We start from the raw sequence: 20,930 nt of genomic DNA, 5'->3' as shown, positions 1-20,930 counted from the left end.
TTATCTCTCTAATATATATTTGTATTACACCTTCTATCAAACAATGCTATACTATACTATTTTTCTTATAGGTTGAGAAAATTGGAGGCTTGCCAAGTAACATTTTGGATATCTGGGAATTCTTGGGGAAACCTGAACATTGTCGCTATACATGGGATACAAAGATGAATAACAATCTAAAAGCTCCATATACTTGCAGGCTGCGCTTTGACCGCTTATTCCTCCGCGCTGCTGAACATGGGAGCCAAGTTGTTCCTCAGTCTCTAGATTTAATCGGCACTGAAAAGCTGGATTGTGGAAGGTTTCCAAGTGATCACTGGGGTCTCTTCTGTGATTTTGATGTGATCTTGTAAAATAAGTATTTCTGAAGCCTACATCTGTTAATCTGATTATTTTAAAGCTTATTTATTGAACAGTTTTTTTTTTTTTCTTTTTTCGGTTGATCAGTGCTCTTATATACAAATTATGTTTTGTAAAATTTTGGTATCAAAAACTTATTTTTTGCACTTAATATTTGGGAGTAAAAATTTTGGTGCTTAAAGCTATTTTATTTTTAATGTGTTTTTATGAAAATTTTAGGCATATCGAACTGTATAAAATAAAAATATTCACTTTGTATAGGTGCCACAGTAATTACAAAATATTTCTGAATATCGCTTTTGATTAGAATACTAAAGGGTAAATATAGTTGTATCATTCATGTAATAGGGAGATCCATTACTAGTTCTATAATTCTCTATACCTTAAATGGGTACTCTGCTGCTCAGCATTTGGAACAAACTGTTCCGAACCCTGGAGCCGGTAGCTCGTGACGTCATAGACCCACCCCCTCAATGCAAGTCTATGGGAGGGGGTGTGATAGCTGTCATGTCCCCTCCCATAGACTTGCATTGAGGGGGCGGGGCTATAAGGTCACGAGCTACCGGCTCCAGGGTTCTGAACAGTTTGTTCCAAATGCGGAGCAGGGGAGTTCCCCTTTAAGTCTGTCAAGACACAAAAGACTATTTATCAAAACCTGTGAAGATGAAGAATTGCCCATAGCAACCAATCAGCTTGCTTCTTACATTCTTAACAAGGCTTCTAAAAAATTAAAGAAGCAAGCTGATAGGTTTGCTATGGGCAACTACAGTGGTCCCTCAACATACGATGATAATTCGTTCCAAATGAACCATCGTTTGTTGAAACCATCGTATGTTGAGGGATCCGTGCAATGTTTAAATAGGAAGGTATACTCCCCTGTCCCCACTACTCCGGACTGTCACCGCTGCCCTGGATATCGCTGTCGCCGCGTCCCTGTGGTGTCCTCGCCGCGACTGCGATGCAGGGGATCCCGAAGAGGGCGGTCCAGAGCACTGGGGACATGTAAGTGATCGTCAACGGACCACACGGGGCACCTTAAACGGCTATCCGGCGGCAGCTGAAGCAGTCTGCGCTGCCAGATAGCCGTTTATGTGATTGCCCCAACATACAGAAGCATCGTATGTTGATGCTGCCTTCAACATGCGATGGCCTCTGAGAGGCCATCGTATGTTGAAATTATCGTAGGTCGGAGGGGGGGGGGGGGTCACTGTATTCAACCTATATGTAGGTGGTTGAACTACAAAGCGCTCACTAAAGCTTAACCTCTTAAGGACCCATGACGTATGCATAAGTCATGGTCTTTTCCTGGTCTCCGGCGCTCACCCGGCGGAGATCGGAAGCGGATCCCTGCTGAAATCCTTCAGCAGGAATCCAGGGCAAATGCCGAGGGGGGGCCATGTAGGCCCCCCCCATGTCGGCAATCGCCGCAAATCGCAAGGGAAATCGCCCTTGCGATCTGCGGCGATACCGGGCTGATCGGGTCTCTGGGACCCGACCGCCTGGTAATTTCGCATGATCCCGGCTGTCACAGACAGACAGGACCATGCTGGAGTATAGGAGCGAGGTGGCAAACCTGCCACCTCCTCCGATCCCCTGGGATCCGTCGGTTAACTAACCGACTAATCGCAAGGGGGGGCGGTTACTTCCTCCCGTCCTGCCTGGCCTCTGGAAGACCGGAGGACGCGGCGGGGGACGGGGGAGTGCTGGGGCCCGGCCCCGGTACTTACCTCGTCCCTGAAGACCCGGATCCCGGAGATGAAGATGGCGGCGACAGGTGAGTAGATCTTCAGCCACGGGCGGGCCCTTTATAGCAATGCACGTCGCCGTAAAGCGACATGCATTGCTGTATTGGGACTCTGTATACTACAACACCCAGCATGCCCAGACAGCCCTTGGCATCTGGGCATGCTGGGAGTTGTAGTTTTGCAACATCTGGAGGTCCGCAGTTTTGGGACCACTGTGCCCTTCCAGATGTTGCAAAACTACACATCCTCAGCATGCCCTTAGTGTCCAGGCATGCTGGAAGTTGTAGTTCTGTAACATCTGGCCCTTCAGATGTTGCAGAACTACAATTCCCAGCATGCCTGGACAGTTTTGACATACTGGGAGTTGTAGTTTTGCAACATCTGGAAGGGCACAGATTGGGAACCACTGTATTAGTGGTCTGCAAACTGTAGTCCTCCAGATGTTGCAAACTACAACTCCAAGCATGCTGGGAGTTGTAGTTCGGCAACATCTGGCTCTAAAGATGTTGGCGAACTACTACTCCCAGCATGCCTGAGAATGTTTGGGAGTTGTGGTTTTGCAACAACAGGAGGCACACTGGTTGGGAAACATTGTCTGTTTCCTAACTCAGTGTTTCCCAACCCATGTGCCTCCAGCTGTTGCAAAACTATAACTACCAGCATACACTGATAGACTGTGCATGCTGGGAGTTGTAGTTTTGAAACAGCTGGAGGTGTCCCCCCCCCCCCCCCCCCCCCCCCTGTGAATGTACAGAGTACATTCACATGGGCAGGGGGCTTACAGTGAGTATCAGGCTGCAAGTTTGCGATGCAGCGAATTTTGCGCGGCAGCTCAAACTCGCAGCGGGAAAATCGCTGTAACTCCCCCCCCCCCCCCCCCCTGCCCGTGTGACTGCACCCTAAAAAACACTACACTACACTAACACAACATAAAATAAAAAGTAAAAAACACTACATATACACATACCCCTACACAGCCCCCCTCCCCAATAAAAATTAAAAACATCTGGTACGCCACTGTTTTCAAAATGGAGCCTCCAGCTGTTGCAAAACAACAACTCCCTGTGTTGCCGGACAGCCATCGACTGTCCAAGCATGCTGGGAGTTTTGCAACAGCTGGAGGCACCCTGTTTGGGAATCACTGGCGTAGAATACCCCTATGTCCACCCCTATGCAAATCCCTAATTCAGGCCTCAAATGCGCATGGCGCTCTCACTTTGGAGCCCTGTCGTATTTCAAGGCAACAGTTTAGGGTCACATATGGGGTATCGCCGTACTCGGGAGAAATTGCCTAACAAATTTTGGGGGGCTTTTTCACCTTTTACCCCTTATGAAAAGGTGAAGTTGGGGTCTACACCAGCATGTTAGTGTAAAAAAAATAAACTTTTTACACTAACATGCTGGTGTTGCCCTATACTTTTCATTTTGACAAGAGGTAAAAGGGGAAAAAAGCCCCCCCAAAATTTGTAATGCAATTTCTCCCGACTACGGAGATACTCCATAAGTGGGCGTAAAGTCCTCTGGGGGCGCACAACAAGGCCCAGAAGGGGGAGTGCACCATGTACATTTGAGGTGATTTGCACAGGGGTGGCTGATTGTTACAGCGGTTTTGACAAACGCAAAAAAAACAAAACCCCACATGTGACCCGATTTCGGAAACTACACCCCTCACGGAATGTAATGAGGGGTGCAGTGAGAATTTACACCCCACTGGTGTCTGACAGATCTTTGGAACAGTGGGCTGTACAAAATTTTAATTTGCACAGCCCACTGTTCCAAAGATCTGACAGACACCATTGGGGGGGGTAAATGCTCACTGTACCCCTTGTTACGTTCCTCAAGGGGTCTAGTTTCCAAAATGGTATGCCCTGTGGGGGTTATTTTGCTGTTCTGGCACCATAGGGGCTTCCTAAATGCGACATGCCCCCCCCCCCCCCCCGAGCAAAATTTGCTCTGAAAAAGCCAAATATGACTCCTTCTCTTCTGAGCATTGTAGTTTGCCCGTAGTGCGCTTCAGGTCAACTTATGGGGTACCTCCATACTCAGAAGAGATGGGGTTACAACTTTTGGGGGGTATTTTCTGCTATTAGCCCTTGCAAAAATGTGAAATTTGGGGGGGAAACACACATTTTAGTGAAAAAAACTTTTTTTTTTTACGTATGCAAAAGTCGTGAAACCCCTGTGGGGTATTAAGGCTCACTTTATTCCTTGTTACGTTCCTCAAGGGGTCTAGTTTCTAAAATGGTATGGCATGTGGGTATTTTTTGCTGTCCTGGCACCATAGGGGCTTCCTAAATGCGACATGTCCCCGAGCAAAATTTGCTCTCAAAAAGCCAAATATGACTCCTTCTCTTCTGAGCATTGTAGTTCGCCCGTAGTGCGCTTCAGGTCAACTTATGGGGTACCTCTATACTCAGAAGAGATGGGGTTACAAATTTTGGGGGGTATTTTCTGCTATTAACGCTTGCAAAAATGTGAAATTTGAGGGGAAACACACATTTTATTGAAATTTTTTTTAAAAGTCGTGAAACACCTGTGGGGTATTAATGCTCACTTTATTCCTTGTTACGTTCCTCAAGGGGTCTAGTTTCCAAAATGGTATGCCATGTGGGCTTTTTTTTTTCCCTGTTCTGGCACCATAGGGGCTTCCTAAATGCAACATGCCCCCCAAAAACCATTTCAGAAAAATGTACGCTCCAAAATCCCCTTGTCGCTCCTTCCCTTCTGAGCCCTCTACTGCGCCCGCCGAACACTTTACATAGACATATGAGGTATGTGCTTACTCGAGAGAAATTGGGCTACAAATATAAGTATACATTTTCTCCTTTTACCCCTTGTAAAAATTCAAAAATTGGGTCTACAAGAACATGAGTGTAAAAAATGAAGATTGTGAATTTTCTCCTTCACTTTGCTGCTATTCCTGTGAAACACCTAAAGGGTTAAAATGCTGACAATGTCATTTTGAATACTTTTGGGGGGGGGGGGTGCAGTTTTTATAATGGGGTCATTTGTGGGGTATTTCTAAGATGAAGACCCTTCAAATTCACTTCAAACCTGAACTGGTCCCTGAAAAATTGTGATTTTGGAAATTTTGAGAAAAATTGGAAAATTGCTGCTGAACTTTGAAGCCCTCTGGTGTCTTCCAAAAGTAAAAACTCGTCAATTTTATGATGCAAATATAAAGTAGACATATTGTATATGTGAATAAAAAAAAAATATTTGGAATATCCATTTTCATTACAAGCAGAGAGCTTCAAAGTTAGAAAAATGCAAAATTTTCAAATTTTTCATCGAATTTTGGGATTTTTCACAAGGAAAGGATGCAAGTTACCCAAAAAATTTACCACTAAGTTAAAGTAGAATATGTCAAGAAAAAACAATCTTGGAATCAGAATGATAACTAAAAGCATTCCAGAGTTATTAATGTTTTAAGTGACAGTGGTCAGATGTGCAAAAAATGGCCGGGTCCTAAGGTGTAAAATGGCTGGGTCCTTAAGGGGTTAAATAAAGCCTCATCAAATCAAAAATCAGCAAATTTACAGAACATACTCCTAGTATTTCAAAGGACATAGGTCATATTATCTGACTGTAAACAATAATCACAGGCCTATACATAGATTAGAGGGGATTGTCCCACGATTACAAGTTATCCCCTATCCCACTGCTGACCCCTGTGATCTTGGGAAAGTGGAATGTCGAGCTGCACATAACTGAGTACTCTTATAGTGGGAGATTTATCAAAACCTGTGCAAAGGAAAAGTTGCCCATAGCAACCAATCAGCTAGCTTCTTTCATTTTTAACAAGGCCTCTGCAAAAGGAAAGAAGCAATCGGATTGGTTTTTTATGGGCAACTGGGCTATTTTCCTCTGCACAGGTTTTGATAAATCTCCCCCACAGAGAATGAATGGCATGGTGACATCCATGTGTGCCCTGCCACTCCATTTTGACAGAAAACTGAGGTCCTTGATGATTGAAAGTCTCTTCAGTACAACTGTTATTACCAGTTTGTCTTGACTGGAGGTTACATGCCTGCATTCTTGGTTTTATTCATCTACTAGCTGAGTACCTGGCGTTGCCCGTTTTTTCCTTCCGAATCCTTGTTGGGGTGGAAAATCAAAATGGAGGAAGCGTCTTTTTTTTTTTTTTTTTTTACTTCATATCCCATCCTCATATTGTCATGTCCTGTCCTCATGTGGGACTGATTTGTGATTATTGTATGCTGGAAATAGAAGGGGACGTGGCTTTTTGGAAAAGGGTGTGACTTGCAAGCCAGATCGATGCACAAAAAGGGTAGATAATAAGGGGTGGGGCTTAAACAGTGGGCGTGTCTTTGAGATGGGGTGTGGCTTGCAAGCTGACACATTCACCAAGAGATGCAGAGCTTGTGGAGTAAGGTACTGGAAGTCCTATATACTTTTATGGGACTTGAAACAAAAACCCTGACCCTGGCAAATGGGGGTGAGTAAGGGTTAAATCACCTATCCTATGTTTGTTGTTGACGTATAAGTAATGTGTGCCAAGTGTCATGTTAATATCTTTAGCTGTTTGGACGTGATGCTGGAACATACACACACAAACACACACATTGGCCCTCATTTACTATTGCAAACCCGACATGTTTTGTCGAGTTGTGTGCTAGATGCCAGCGCATTGCGCCAGAAATTCTGTGTGCGCCAGAATTGAAAAAACCCAGACTAACTCTCCATTTTGCTAAGAAAAACTGAAAAATGGGAGTGGCCATCAGGAAAAGGGGGTGTGTTCCCGACATTTTCACAAAAACCCAACATAATTACTAAGGTTTCCACAGAAAATGTAGTGGATTTGAGATGAGGAAAACCAGACAGATCAGAGCATGTGTTAAATAAAAGTAGGGAAACCTTAGTAAATAACGTGGAAAATAAATTGTAGGAAATGAAAACCCACAAAGAAACTTACACCCCACTCTTAGTAAATAAGGGCCATTGGGGACATGTATCAAAGATTTTACCCCTGCTTTGTGTGTATTTTTTTGCGCAAAATTTTGCGCAAGCCCTTTTTTTGCGCATTTTTTTGCGCACATTTTGGTAGAGCATGTCCTCCAGATGTGGCCGAATCAGGGTACCTTGGAGTGACATCTATAGTACACATGGATTTATTACCTGCGTTCTTTTCCTTTACACCAAAAATTTTGCCCCAAGAGCAGTTTTTTTTGCGCAAATATAAGCCATCTTGGACTAAACGTAGCAAAATGCTCTAAATCATCGATTCTATTTTCCAAAGTGTGGATTGAGGAGATTACTATATTTACCCGCAATTTATGAAGCTCATTGCACTTGATTGATAAATTTAGCGCTTCTGCACATAATTTAGAATTTGGGAAAAGGGGTAAACTGCTTCTACCATACACAAATAATGATACATGTCCCCCATTGAGTGTGTGTGTGTGTGTGTGTGTGTGTGTGTGTATATATGTATATGTATGTATATATATCTAAATGGTGGTCTTTCTAAAAGTAATTGGTTGCTATAGGTAATAATGACACTTGGTCTCATCTATATAAACAGCATGCATATAGAAATATCAGGGGTTTCATTTCCTGTGCTGCAGGTTGTTTGGAGTCCAGTACAAAGAGCAGTAGTGTGCTTGTGCCATTTATAACTGGAAGAGCAGACAGATCTCTAAACTCCTGTGCTTTGCATCATGAGACAGGGCTCTCTATTTTGTATAGAAGCACAGGAGCTCAGAGAGCTATCTGTAGGATCCCGACTAGAGATGAGTGAAGTTACAGCAATTCGATTCATCACGAACCTTACTGCTCGTCAGTTGCTGACTTTATCCTGCATAAATGAGTTCAGCTTTTGGGTGCTCCAGGGGGGCTAGAAAAGGTGGATACAGTCCTAGAAGACTCCTAGGACTGTATCCACCTTTTCCAGCCGCCGGAGCACCTGAAATCTCAACTCATTTATGCAGGCTAAAGTCAGCAACTGCTGAGCAGTGACGTTCGTGATGAATCGAATCGAATTTCTGTAACTTCACTCATATCTAATCCTCACAGCTGTTGGCCTGTGGTTCAGAGAAAATTTAGGGTCCCATTCTTTCTTTGCAGACACAGGGTTGAGTGGAGCTAAATACATAACATTTTAAGTTCATGTTATATGGAGCTGTTATCATCATTATCATTATTATTATTATTATTTTTTTTTTTATCAGCAGCCAGGACTTCACTGCTAATGGATGATCACACTGATTCCCTTTATTAACCCTTCATATACTAGGGCATCTAAAGCAGTTGTTTTTATTTACTAACCAGACAACCCACAGAATGATCACTGGAGTCTAATAAGTGAAAAATGCAGCTGAAGGTCTCCTCACCTGTCTCCAGCTGCTTCAGGGATCTTCTTTATTGTCTGCCTAAAGAGGCAGACTCAAGTAGATAGCTGATATTGCTATGTTCTGTGCGATGTCAATGCAAAGATTGCTATAAATTGCTAGGAAAAAAATTGTAAAAGTTGTAATTAAGCTCCTCAGCAATAAAATTAATACATAGTATATTAGAAAGGTTAATAAATTGCCAAGATGTTCAACATATACAGTGGGGCAAAAAAGTATTTAGTCAGCCAATTGTGCAACTTAAAAAGATGAGGCCTGTAATTTTCATCATAGGTATACCTCCCCCTATGAGAGACATGAGAGAAAAAAAATCCATAATATCACGGTCTGATTTTTAAAGAATTTATTTGCAAATTATTGTGGAAAATAAGTATTTGGTCACTTACAAACAAGCAAGATTTCTGGCTCTCACAGACCTGTAACTTCTTCTTTAAGAGTCTCCTCTGTCCTCCACTCGTTACCTGTATTAATGGCACCTGTTTGAACTTATCAGTATAAAAGACACCTGTCCACAACCTCAGTCACACTCCAAACTCCACTATGGCCAAGCTGTTGAAGGACACCAGAAACAAAATTGTAGACCTGCACCAGGCTAGGAAGACTGAATCTGCAATAGGGAAGCAGCTTGGTGTGAAGAAATCAACTGTGGGAGCAATTATTAGAAAATGGAAGACATAGAAGACCACTGATAATCTCCCTTGATCTGGGGCTCCACGCAAGATCTCACCCCGTGGTGTCAAAATGATCACACGTACGGTAAGCAATAATCCCAGAATCACACGGGGGTGGGGGGGGGTGGACCTAGTGAATGACTTGTAGAGAGCTGGGACCAAAGTAACAATGACTACCATCAGTAACACACTACGCCGCCAGGGTCTCAAATCATGCAGTGCCAGACGTGTCCGGGCCCCTCTAAAGTTTGCTAGAGAGCATTTGGATGATCCAGAAGAGGAAGGATTGGGGGGAATGTCATATGGTCGGATGAAATCAAAGTAGAACTTTTTGGTAAAAACTCAACTTGTGTTTGGAGGAGAAAGAATGCTGAGTGGCATCCAAAGAACACCATACCTACTGTGAAGCATGGGCGTGGAAACATCATGCTTTGGGGTTGTTTTTCTGCTACGGGACCAGGATGACAGATCCGTGTAAAGGAAAGAATGAATGGGGCCATGTATTGTGAGATTTTTAGTGAAAACCTTCCATCAGCAAGGGCATTGAAGATGAAACGTGGCTGGGTCTTTCAGCATGACAATGATCCCAAACACACCACCCGGGCAATGTAGGAGTGGCTTTGTAAGAAGCATTTCAAAGTCCTGGAGTGGCCAAGCCAGTCTCCAGATCTCAACCCCATAGAAAATCTTTGGAGTAAGTTGAAAGTCCGTGCCACCCCAAAACATCACTGCTCTAGAGGAGATCTGCATGGAGGAATGGGCCAAAATACCAGCAACAGTGTGTGAAAGTCTTGGTAAGACTTACAGAAAATTTTTGACTTCTGTCATTGCCAACAAAGGGTATATACTGTCAACCCCCTCTCGCCAACGGCCAGCGCCTGGGGTTGTACCTCACGGGTCCGGGTCCCCACACTTTTCCCTGCTCGTCTCGCTTTTCAAGCCCGGCATGATGCAGGTGACTAAAAGCTGGCTGAAGGCTTCATCAGGAAGACTTCATTAGGTAAGTTCTTCTGACTAAGGTGAGTATATTTCCCCCCTTTTTTCTTAGGTACTGGACTCTCAACAGCTGGGGGCATCCTTTTTTCTATAAGGGTTTATGGGACTGGCCAGGAGGGGTTCTACCCTCCCTTTTTACTCTATGGGCGGGGGGGGGGGGGGAGTTTTTATTGGGGTTTGAGCAGTGGCATTTCTATATTTTGCGGGCATGTGTGTGTTTGGTGCACGGTATGTATGAGGCAGCTGTCCTCTGCAGCCGCGGCGTTTCTGTTAGGCGGTCGGGCGCTCCTTCAGCCCGGCCGCATAGACGTTTTTACATTCATTTTCGGCAGTGTTCTGCCGACGGTGTTCGCCCGCTCCGTTCCCCCCAAGGTGCACATGCGTTTACAAGGTGCGCTCGGGGCCAGGAGCGGGCGCCATCTTTATCTGGGTTATTAGTTCTTCGGCGGCCCGGTGTGCATTAGCTCCGCCCCCACCCTGAGCCGCCGAAGCCTTTTAGGATGGCGCGAATCCCCTCCAATCAGCACTGTGCGTGCGCAGGGGGTTTGCAGTGCCAATCAAAGTGTCATTGTAACTGACACGCGCCCTCTGGCCATTGGTCTAGTGTTTACTCTCTCCCTCTCTCTGCTCACAGCAGCAGTCTGAGGGATACAGACCAGGGTGAGACTGTTCTTTTTTATTACTATGTCCGTGCCCAGTACTGTTTCTTCCTCTAGACAGATACTAGGTCCTTAGTTCCTTATTACACCTGTAATAGCTGTAACACAAAAATGTCTGGTTCTGCTGAACCTACTTGTTCTGCCTGCACCACTGCTCCCCCAGACCCCCCGGCTATTTCTACCCGGGATGTTCAATCAGACCCGGTGGGTTCGGCCTTCCCTCCAGCCTGGGTTTCTTCCCTATCACTGTCTATATCCGCCTTGGCGCTGGTCTCCCATTCTGTGGTGACTGCCTTGGAGAGGTCCTCCCTCCATCGGCCTTCCGGGGGGACTCGCTCCCCTTCTCCCTGCGCTTTTCGCAAGCGTAATAGGGGTGTTCCTCTGAATCATTCCCGGGGTCTTCGGACAGGTACGGGCATTCCCATCATAGTTCTCGCCCCGCTACCTCATCTTATCACAAGCGTCCCTCTTCCAGAGGAAGCTCCCGCAGTCACCGCTCTGGCTCCAGAGCTGCATACCAGGTCAGTCTCTTCCTCATCTAGGGCTGCCTCTACGTGTTCCCATTCACCTCGGCACCCGTCTCAGAGGACTGCTCGAATTCTGCCGACACGGTGAACTCATTGGTTTCGGCCATAAGAGACACCTTTCATCTAGAGCAGTGTTTCCCAACTTCGGCTGTCCAGGCATGCTGGGAGTTGTAGTTTTGCAACATTTGGAGGCACCCTGGTTGGGAAACACTGATCTAGAGGACCCAGGAACTTCGGACGTGGCTCCACAAGTTACCTTTCATCGTGACCGACCTCTTCCAGGGCTGCCTCACCTTAGGGCTGCACGGATATGCCTGATGTGGTGTACTCGTTGGTTTCGGCCATAAGAGACACCTTCCAGCTAAAGGACCCAGGAACTTCGGACGTGGCTCCAGAGGTCTCCTTTCTTCGTGCCCGACCGGCACCCAAGACTTTCAGCTCTCTCGCTGAATTTGACGCACTGCTGGAATCCGCCTGAAGGCACCCTGACTAAAAGTTTCAGAAAACTAAGAAGGTTCTAGCGCGGTATCCCTTCGCAAAGGACCTCATTGGTCGGTGGACCTTCTCTCCAACTGTGGATCTACCTGTCTCCCATTTCTTTAGGGCGACTGTCTTGCCGTTGGCTTTTGCGGCTGCCTTCCAGGATGCAGCGGACAAGAAGGTGGAGACCTTGGAAAAATATGCCTTTGAGACAGCAGGTTTTTCCTTTTCTTCCTGCTTTTGCTTCTGCCTGGGTGTCAGATGCCCTTTCAGTATGGTCTCCCAACTCCGCCAGGGTAGTATTCAGGATCCTTCCAGGGGATTTATATAGACTAGCTCTCCGAGACTCCTATGCCGGAGATTTTCTAGGTTCTGCTTCTATGCCCAGCCACTGTGCTGCCTTTGCCACAGGCTACTTGGTAGCCCTCCTTTGCTCCATGTGGCTTATAGCCTGGAATGCAGACACAGCCTTCAAGAAGTGAGGCGATGGGCGAAAGAGTTCCTTATACCTCTGGATAAGGCTCACAGAACCACTCTCCATCGGAAGTCCTCCTCCTTCCGGTCCTGCGGACCTTTGGTACCAACAAGGGTCCAGCCAGACGCCTTCTCGGGGAGAGGGCTCCCTCCTTCCTGACCCATCCATCCCGGAGGTCGGCTAACCGTTCCGGCTGTTTGGCGGCCCCAGCAGGCACCCGTAGGCCTACCTCGGCCTGAGGGGTCGCCCCCACCCGCCGGCTTTTCTCGAGTGGTTTGTCATCTTACTCTTTCGGGATGCCTGGACACTCACTTTCCGGTTTCCTGGGTCAGGAATGTTGTAGCCAACGGACACTGTCGAATTTGCCTCCCTTCCATGGGACTGCCTTTCGGGGCGCGTTCCACTTCCCTTTCTTCCAGGGAGTAGTTGTCCCTGTTCCTTCAGGGGAACGTATTCAAGGTTTTATATTCCAGCCTCCTTGCGGTCCCCAAGACGGGCGTTGCTGTTCGCCCAATCTTGGTTCTCGAGCATCTCCACCAGCATCTTGTGCTTCCCACTCCAAATGGAGTCCCTCTGTTCGGGGCTGGAGTCCATGGTTCAAGGGGAGTTTTTTCTTCCCTCGGTGGACATCAAAGTTGCCTGCCTCCACATTCCAATATTTCCCGGTCATCAGCGGTACTTCTGCTTTGCAGTTCCGGATGGCCATTTTCTGTTGTGGCTCTCCCTTTCGGTCTGACCACTACTCTGCATGTCCTTACCAAGGACCTGACGCCTGTGATAGCCCTGTTACGAACAAGAGTTGTTTCGATGATTCCTTTTTTGGTCGTCCTCCTGATCTGAGCCCCAAGCAGGGCTCAGACTCTGGGGAGTCTTAATCTCAACCTCCAAAGCTTGTTTTCTCTTCGGTTGGATGATTAATCGTAACAAGTTCAACCTCTCCCTTGGGGTCCAGTTCGATGCGGCCTCTGCCCGCTTTTGACTCTGCCGGACATTCGGCTGACTCTCTTGTCAGGAGTCAGATAGCTTCGGCATTCTGCTCCAGTTTCCATTCGCTTTTGCATACTGTCCGCTGACGAATGGCACGGCCCCCACGGCCGTGGGGGCCGTGCCATTCGTCCAGTGTCTTCACCGACCTCTTCAACTGGTGATTCTCTTCCGGTAGGACAGGTCCCCCTGCCTTTCAGGGGCGCTCCTTCCTGCCGGTCTGTTGGACTGGGAAGGTGTTTTCAAGGACCGACCGGTCTGGGGCCTTGGTCAGAGTTGGCAGTTTTCTCCTACCGTTCTGCCTTCCTTGTTGTATACCAGGACAAGCAGTTTTCTGTCCAGGTCTGTCCTTTTTTCCTGAGATGATTTCGAATTTTCATCTCAATGAGGACATCGTCCTGCCGTCTTTTTATCCGACCCCTTCTCATCCCAGGGAGTTTGCTTCACAAACTGGTTGGGGTGAGGGTTGTTCGGACTTATCTCTCAGTCACTTTCTTCCGGCAGTGGGAATCCTTTTTTAGTTTTTTCCGCAAGGTCGTCTTACAGGATCCGGTCTGCTTACATAGGCGTGTGCAGCCTATTGCATTAGGGTGTGCACCCTAAGGCACAAACTCACGCTGCGCGCGCGCGTGTATATTGTATATATATATATATATATATATATATATACACAAACAGTTAGTATAGTTCCCCCACATTAGGTGTGCAGTACAGTTCCCCCACATTAGGTGTGCAGTACGGTTCCCCCACATTAGGTGTGCAGTACGGTTCCCCCACATTAGGTGTGCAGTACGGTTCCCCCACATTAGGTGTGCAGTACGGTTCCCCCACATTAGGTGTGCAGTACGGTTCCCCCACATTAGGTGCAGTATAGTTCCCCCACATTAGGTGCAGTACAGTTCCCCCACATTAGGTGCAGTATAGTTCCCCCACATTAGGTGCAGTATAGTTCCCCCACATTAGGTGCAGTACAGTTTCCTCACATTAGGTGCAGTACAGTTCCCCCACATTAGGTTGTAGTTCCCCACCTTAGGTGCAGTATAGTTCCCCCACATTTGGTTGTATTTCCCCCACATTAGGTTGTAGTTCCCCACCTTAAGTGCAGTATAGTTCCTCCACATTAGGTGCAGTATAGTTCCTCCACATTAGGTGCAGTACAATTTCCTCACATTAGATGCAGTACAGTTCCCCCACATTAGGTGCAGTATAGTTCCCCCACATTAGGTGCAGTACAGTTCCTCCACATTACCCCACATTAGGTGCAGTACAGTTCCCCCACATTAGGTGCAGTACATTGCCCCCACATTAGGTGCAGTACATTGCCCCCACATTAGGTGCAGTAAAGTTCCCCTACATTAGGTGCAGTATAGTTATAATTGTAGGGAGGAGGACAAGTCTAGAATTTACCATGAGGCTTATGGGACTAATTCTACCCCTGATCTTATATTTGCCTAGAGTGTCAAAAATCCATGCACCAGCCCTGACTAGACCTCCCACTTGTGTGTATGTTTGCTGGTGTTTATAGGGAGGCATTTGATGTGGATTTGAAAAAAAAATGGTAAGTTGAATGGTAAAACTCATGTTTTTCTTTACTTGGCAAACAGAAGAACCCTTTTACTATAAGATGGTGGCACAGAGGTGGGAATAGTCCAAATATAATTTTTTTTTGCACCAGATTGGTTGAAAAAGTGATGCGGCACACTGCCCTCTATGTCGGGCTAGAGCTGATTGTGGCCGTCTGCGGTAGTTTAGCACTATGGCCCCCTAGCCAACAGAGCGCTGGGCGCTGCTATTCCACGGGCGATATTTGAATATCAGATACAGCATGTGTATAGGTATTTATAATTAAAAAAAATAATAAATAAATAAAAAAAAAATGGTGCACAATGGTGCATAAAAGGCAAAACTACACATCACTTTTCAACCAATCTGGCGCAAAAAAAAATTGCCAAGTAAAGAAAAACATGAGTTTTACCATTCAACTTACAATTTTTTGCATATCCACATCAAATGCATCTATTATACATACACTGTACAGCAAGCATACCACCATTATACATACACTGTACATCAGTCATACATCCATTATAGATACACTGTACAGCAATCATACATCCATTATAGATACGCTGTACAGCAGTCATACATCCATTATAGATACACTGTACAGCAGTCATATATTCATCATACATACACTGTACAGCAGTCATACATCCATCATACATACACTGTACAGCAGTCATACATCCATTATACATACACAGTACAACAGTCATGCCTCTATCATACACAAACACATTCACTGTCCGGACATGCCTTTACAGATGCCTCTCCCTGCTTCCCCCTCACCCACCCCTCTCTTTACCTTTCCCAGGCGTCCCCTCAGTTCTTTGCCCCACTCACCAGTCAGCTGGCCTGCTTTCTGATGAGCTCATACACGGCTGAGGATGGTGGCAGGTGCAGTAAGTGGTTGTGAAACAGTGCGCACTCGCACAGGCTGTATCTGACTGTGGCCGGCCACTGTAGTTTAGCACTGTGTCCCGCTACCCAACAGGGCGCTGGGGCGGGCACTGCTATTCCGCTGGCGATATTTGTAAGGGGCGGTGTCTATCGGGGGCACGAGTCACTCACCACCCCTTCATGGACCAGTAAGAAGGTGACTGAGCGGGCAGGTTGGGTGACTGAGCGGGGGGCCCCTGCGGGCTGCTCAGTGGCGGCCGCGGATCCCCCCCTGCCCTGGGCTTGATTAGGGTGTGCCCCGGCACACCCTGTGCGCACGCCTATGTCTGCTTACCGCTACAAGGAGAAGATTCCCCCTTCCGGGTTTTGGCTCATTCCGCCCGTTTTTCTGCCTTTCTCTTCGTGGCTTCGGCCTCGCAGTTCTGTACAGCGGCGACGTGGCCGTCTTTGCTCTCTTTCACAAGGGTCTACCAGATTCATACTTTTGCATCAGCTGATGCTTTTCTGGGCAATAAGGCGCTGCAGGCGGCGGTGGTCCAGCCGTTCACCTGACTGATTCTTTACCCACCCAAGGGACGGCTTTGGTACGTCCCAAGGTCTGTGTCCCGCAATGGAGCCGAAAGAGAAAAAGGGATTTTATTTTACCGTAAAATCCTTTTCTCGGAGGATCCATTGGGGGACACAGCTCCCGCCCTTTCTTTGGTGTTTCTGTGTTTGGTTACCTGTCCGAGGATGTGTTCAGTTATTTTTTGTTCTGGTTGCCTCGGACTGGTCTCGGTTCTCTACCTCTTGGTCATCTCCTACTGCTTGGTGACTAAACTGATTACCTCAGGCTCTGTAGGCGGGTATATCCTGCTGGGAGGAGCCGACTTTTTGGTTTCCATAGTGTCAAGTCTCCTAGCAACAACAGCATATACCCAAGGTCTGTGTCCCCCAATGGATCCTCCGAGAAAAAGTTTTTCCGGTGAGCCAAAAATCCCTTTTTTTTTTTTTTTTTACTTTTTAGCGTCAGGTATTTCTCTTTTTTTTGGCCCAGGAAAAGAAACTGCCTAATAATTATGCACAACTTGATATAGGTCATCCTTGGGTCACACCCTTCCTTGTTACACAAATATGATATGCCTAAATCCAAAAAGTTTTTAGTGAATAAAAATAATGATATGGTCAAACTACTTCTTATATTGCAAACCCAGTGTAAATGGGCACAGATAACATATGAAATTACTGAAAGGTAATTATTATAATGTAAACATATCTGGTGTGAAATTATTTCTGGGACAGTAAAATGGCTACCCAGCTTCTCCTCTTCCTATTTATGTCCCAATTCCTCCTCCATGGGGAGAGGTTGCACTTTGGGGGACAGAAGATAACGTTACCTGCAGTGCACCCTAGTGGTTGATCCTAGTTACATGACTCCTATGCATGTGGTTGCCTGTGTGTCCCATCAGATTCTGTTCTCTAGTAGTGGTATGTTGTACAGGTGGTCACATGAAAGCAATGCTAACAACATCTCACCAGTGCCGCGGTCATGTGACTCAAATCACCATGGCAGCTGGTCTGTCAGCAATCTAACTGCCTACAGAGGAGGGAGGGGTCGAGGCTGCACACCATCTCTGGTACTTCTGATCCTTGGGAAGTAGAGGGGGAATAAATGATCAGCCCTGAGATTTAAGAATGGGCAATTTAGTTGTCACCTGAGTGCAGGTGCCCGAAGGAGTCATAGGATCCCACTGAAGATAGCAATGTTTTCCACAGTGGTTTAGCTAGAAATTTATTTCTGCCATCCTCTGCATTAAAAACATATGTTTCAGATCTTTACCAATAACCATGATGTGTGATTGTTACCATCAGTGATCATCCCTTCCTCTGATTTATCACCATTTCATCCACACCAGCATCACAGCCCTCCTTGTCTCCTCCAAAGAGCATTGCCTATACCAGCCCCACCTCCACCCCCTGCAGCGACGGCTGCTCCACCACTCCCCTTACCTCCAGCCCATCTGTGAACAAGAGAAAAGAGATAGAGAGGAAGACATCAGACAGCTCCAGATATACAGCTGAGCATCTAACAAGCAGAAACCTGAATCCTCACACATGCATCACTCAGCATCTTATTCTCGACAATCCAGGTAGGAAACAAAGAACCGTGCATCTTATACTGCAAATCCCAGTCTGCCAGGCTAGTCGTAAACCAACCGTTGCCTGTTCCCAATCTCTTAGCTAAGGGCCAGAAACTGCAAGCTCATGCTGTATGCCAGATCATCTACCACATGGGAGCTGTTTAACCTCTGGAAACCATTGCAACACATTGCACCAGCAGTAATGCTTGTATAGTGGTGTACCATTCCTGACAGTTGTATCTAATATTGTCAGCTGTAATGACACCATACAGCGCCGTCACCATCACTCAAGTATTTCTGTTAAAGGAGAACACCTTTACAGTTCAAAAGAAAATGTACTTTATCTTATTTGCCCTTTTTCACCTGAATATCTTGCAATATTATTCTATTTAATGTAATATAACCCTGTATATACAGAGAACACATGAAAGAGTATATATTATAACATAATCCTATGTATAAGATGTAACTAGCATGAGCATGTAAGAAACACACAGGAGAACCTTAACCAGAAAAATGTTGGCACCCCTGAAATTTTTCAAGAAAATTAAGTATTTCTCACAGAGATTCTCAAGGATTGCAGTAACACATGTTTTGCTATACACATGTTTATTCCCTTTGTGTGTATTGGAACTAAACCAAAAAAGGGAGGAAACAAAGTTAATTGGACATAATGTCAAAACAAACTCCAAAAATGGGCTGGACAAAATTATTGGCACCCTTTCAAAATTGTGGAAAAATAAGATTGTTTCAAGCATGTGATGCTCCTTTAAACTCACCTGGGGCAAGTAATAGGTGTGGGCAATATAAAAATCACACCTGAAAGCAGACTTGGCATTGTGTGTCTGTGTGTGCCACACTAAGCATGGACAACAGAAAGAGGAGAAGAGAACTGTCTTGAGAACCAAAATTGTGGGAAAATATCAACAATCTCAAGGTTGCAAGTCCATCTCCAGAGATCTAGATTTGCCTTTGTCCACAGTGTGCAGCATTATCAAGAAGTTTGCAACCCATGGCACTGTAGCTATTCTCCCTGGGCATGGACGGAAGAGAAAAATTAATGAAAGGTGTCAACACAGGATAGTCCGGATGGTGGATAAGCAGCTCCAAAACGTTCCAAAGACACTCAAGCTGTTCTGCAGGCTCAGGGAACATCAGTGTCAGCGCGAAATTTAAATGAAATTAAACACTATGGCAGGTGACCCAGGTGGACCCCACTGCTGACACAGACATAAAAAGCAAGACTACATTTTGCCAAAATGAACTTGAGTAAGCCAAAATCCTTTTGGGAAAATGTCTTGTGGACAGATGAGACCAAGATAGAGCTTTTTGGTAAAGCACATCATTCTACTGTTTACCGAAAATGGAATGAGGCCTACAAAGAAAAGAACACAGTACCTACAGTGAAATATGATGGAGGTTCACTGATGTTTTGGGGTTGTTTTGTTGCCTTTAGCACTGGGTGCCTTGAATGTGTGCAAGGCATCAAGAAATCTGAGGATTACTAATGAATTTTGAGTCGCACTGTACAGCCCAGTGTCAGAAAGCTGTGTTTGTGTCCGAGATCTTGGGTCTTCCAGCAGGACAATGACCCCAAACATATGTCAAAAAGCACCCAGAAATGGATGACAACAAAGCGCTGGAGAGTTCTGAAGTGGCCAGTAATGAGTCCAGATCTAAATCCCATTGAACACCTGTGGAGAGAAATTGCTGTTGGGAAAAGGCACCCTTCCAATTAGAGGTGGAAGAGTGGTCCAACATTCCGGCTGAGAGGTGTAAGAAGCTTATTGATGGTTATAGGAAGCGACTGATTTCAGTTATTTTTTCCAAAGGGTGCGCAACCAAATATTAAGTTAAGGGTGCCAATAATTTTATCCATCCCATGTTTGGAGTTTGGTGTGACACTATGTCCAATTTGCTTTTTTTCCTACCTTTTTTGGTTTAGTTCCAATTCACACAAAGGGAATAAACATGTATATAGCAAAACATGTGTTGCTGCAATCCTTTTCTGTGAGAAATACATAATTTTCTTGAAAAATTTCAGAGGTCCCAACATTTACGGCCATGACAGTATATAAAGAATTATGGCATCAACAACTAATGTACCTTTTGTACTTGCTTGGACATACAATGAATATGATAGGTGCCATGTTTGTAAAACATGTGGTATGAAAAGTTTATTATGGAACGAATGCACTTTTCAAAACACTCCGACACTGGTGAATTATATTTCTTTATCAAATTAAAATTTACAGGTAAAAGAAAAAAAAAGGATGGTGCTGTGTGTTTAATATGTCACAACAAATAAAAGGGATCGAATAGATGGCTCCCCATGTAACCCACAAAGGGGTAAGGTATAATGACTGCCAAACTATATGTCTTCCATCCAGACCTCCAACCAGAAAAAGGTCAAAATAAAAAAAATAATAATCTCTTGGAAGTCTAATCTGGCACCATCAATTCTTGGGGTGCATTCTCACTAAAATTGTGTCATACGTCTGCCGGATCCGGATTCCATGTGTCATAAAGCGCTGCATGCTATTCATAAAAATGAGCCAAACAGAGTCAGATAGTGAATCCGGTCGGCTCATTTTTTGAACCATATCAGTTTTATTTCCGGAATAAAAAAAACAAGACAGACCATGGTTTCCAATCCAGAAATAAAAAGTGATGTGGTTCCTAAATTTCCCCGCAGGAACCGGCAGATACAATCATAGTGGAAATTTAGCCTTAGAGAGTCATTTCCAAACTCCCAGGAGTAGCTTCAAAATAGTGTTTTCCTTTTATGGTACTTCAAGAATAATGGGTGTAATTTATTAAAGTCTTCACCAGGCTCAGATTGGGGAAAGCTTCACATCTTTTGCACAAAAACTGGGTTTGGGTTAAAAAAAAAAAAAAAGACATTGTTTCATGGTGTAGTAGCTAAGCTGTCATATATGTTTGAGGCTGCAACATGGGGCAGCCTCAGAAATGCTTGAATTTATCAAGAGAAATGGGCCTCTTGATAAATCCGCTTATTTCAATTCTTTATATATATCTGTTTATTTTATTACATTTTTTTTAAAAAGTTTTACAACAAAGA

At 45.3% G+C, this 20,930-nt stretch overlaps 2 protein-coding genes and 1 long non-coding RNA gene across 6 annotated transcripts in view; 2 read left to right on the top strand and 1 right to left on the bottom strand.

Moving 5' to 3' along the window:
* The window catches only part of TDP2 (tyrosyl-DNA phosphodiesterase 2), a 44,287-nt gene extending 43,692 nt beyond the window's left edge, over positions 1–595 (top strand). The window contains exon 7 of the mRNA XM_056521311.1: positions 72–595. Within this exon, the coding sequence (XP_056377286.1) occupies positions 72–353 (282 nt within the window). The 3' untranslated portion in view covers positions 354–595. The remainder of the gene's footprint in view (positions 1–71) is intronic.
* Positions 1–17,234, bottom strand: part of LOC130273876 (uncharacterized) — a 56,283-nt gene extending 39,049 nt beyond the window's left edge. The window contains exons 1-2 of the long non-coding RNA XR_008844156.1: positions 17,105–17,234; positions 8,459–8,574 (exon numbers count right to left, since the gene is read on the bottom strand). This is a non-coding gene — a long non-coding RNA (uncharacterized LOC130273876). The remainder of the gene's footprint in view (positions 1–8,458; positions 8,575–17,104) is intronic.
* A 148-nt stretch (positions 17,235–17,382) lies between these two features.
* KIAA0319 (KIAA0319 ortholog) overlaps positions 17,383–20,930 on the top strand; it is a 67,361-nt gene continuing 63,813 nt past the window's right edge. Inside the window, exons 1-2 of one of the 4 annotated variants that reach the window (XM_056521293.1) lie at positions 17,765–17,857; positions 20,104–20,197. The gene's annotated coding sequence lies outside the window, so the exon portion shown is untranslated. Of the gene's footprint in view, positions 17,858–20,103; positions 20,198–20,930 lie in introns of all 4 variants that reach the window. The other 3 variants (XM_056521295.1, XM_056521294.1, XM_056521292.1) reach the window with 3 other exon arrangements.

Source organism: Hyla sarda, chromosome 5, assembly GCF_029499605.1.
Source record: "Hyla sarda isolate aHylSar1 chromosome 5, aHylSar1.hap1, whole genome shotgun sequence".
Lineage (NCBI taxonomy): Eukaryota > Metazoa > Chordata > Amphibia > Anura > Hylidae > Hyla > Hyla sarda.
This window is presented reverse-complemented; position numbering and strand designations above follow the sequence as displayed.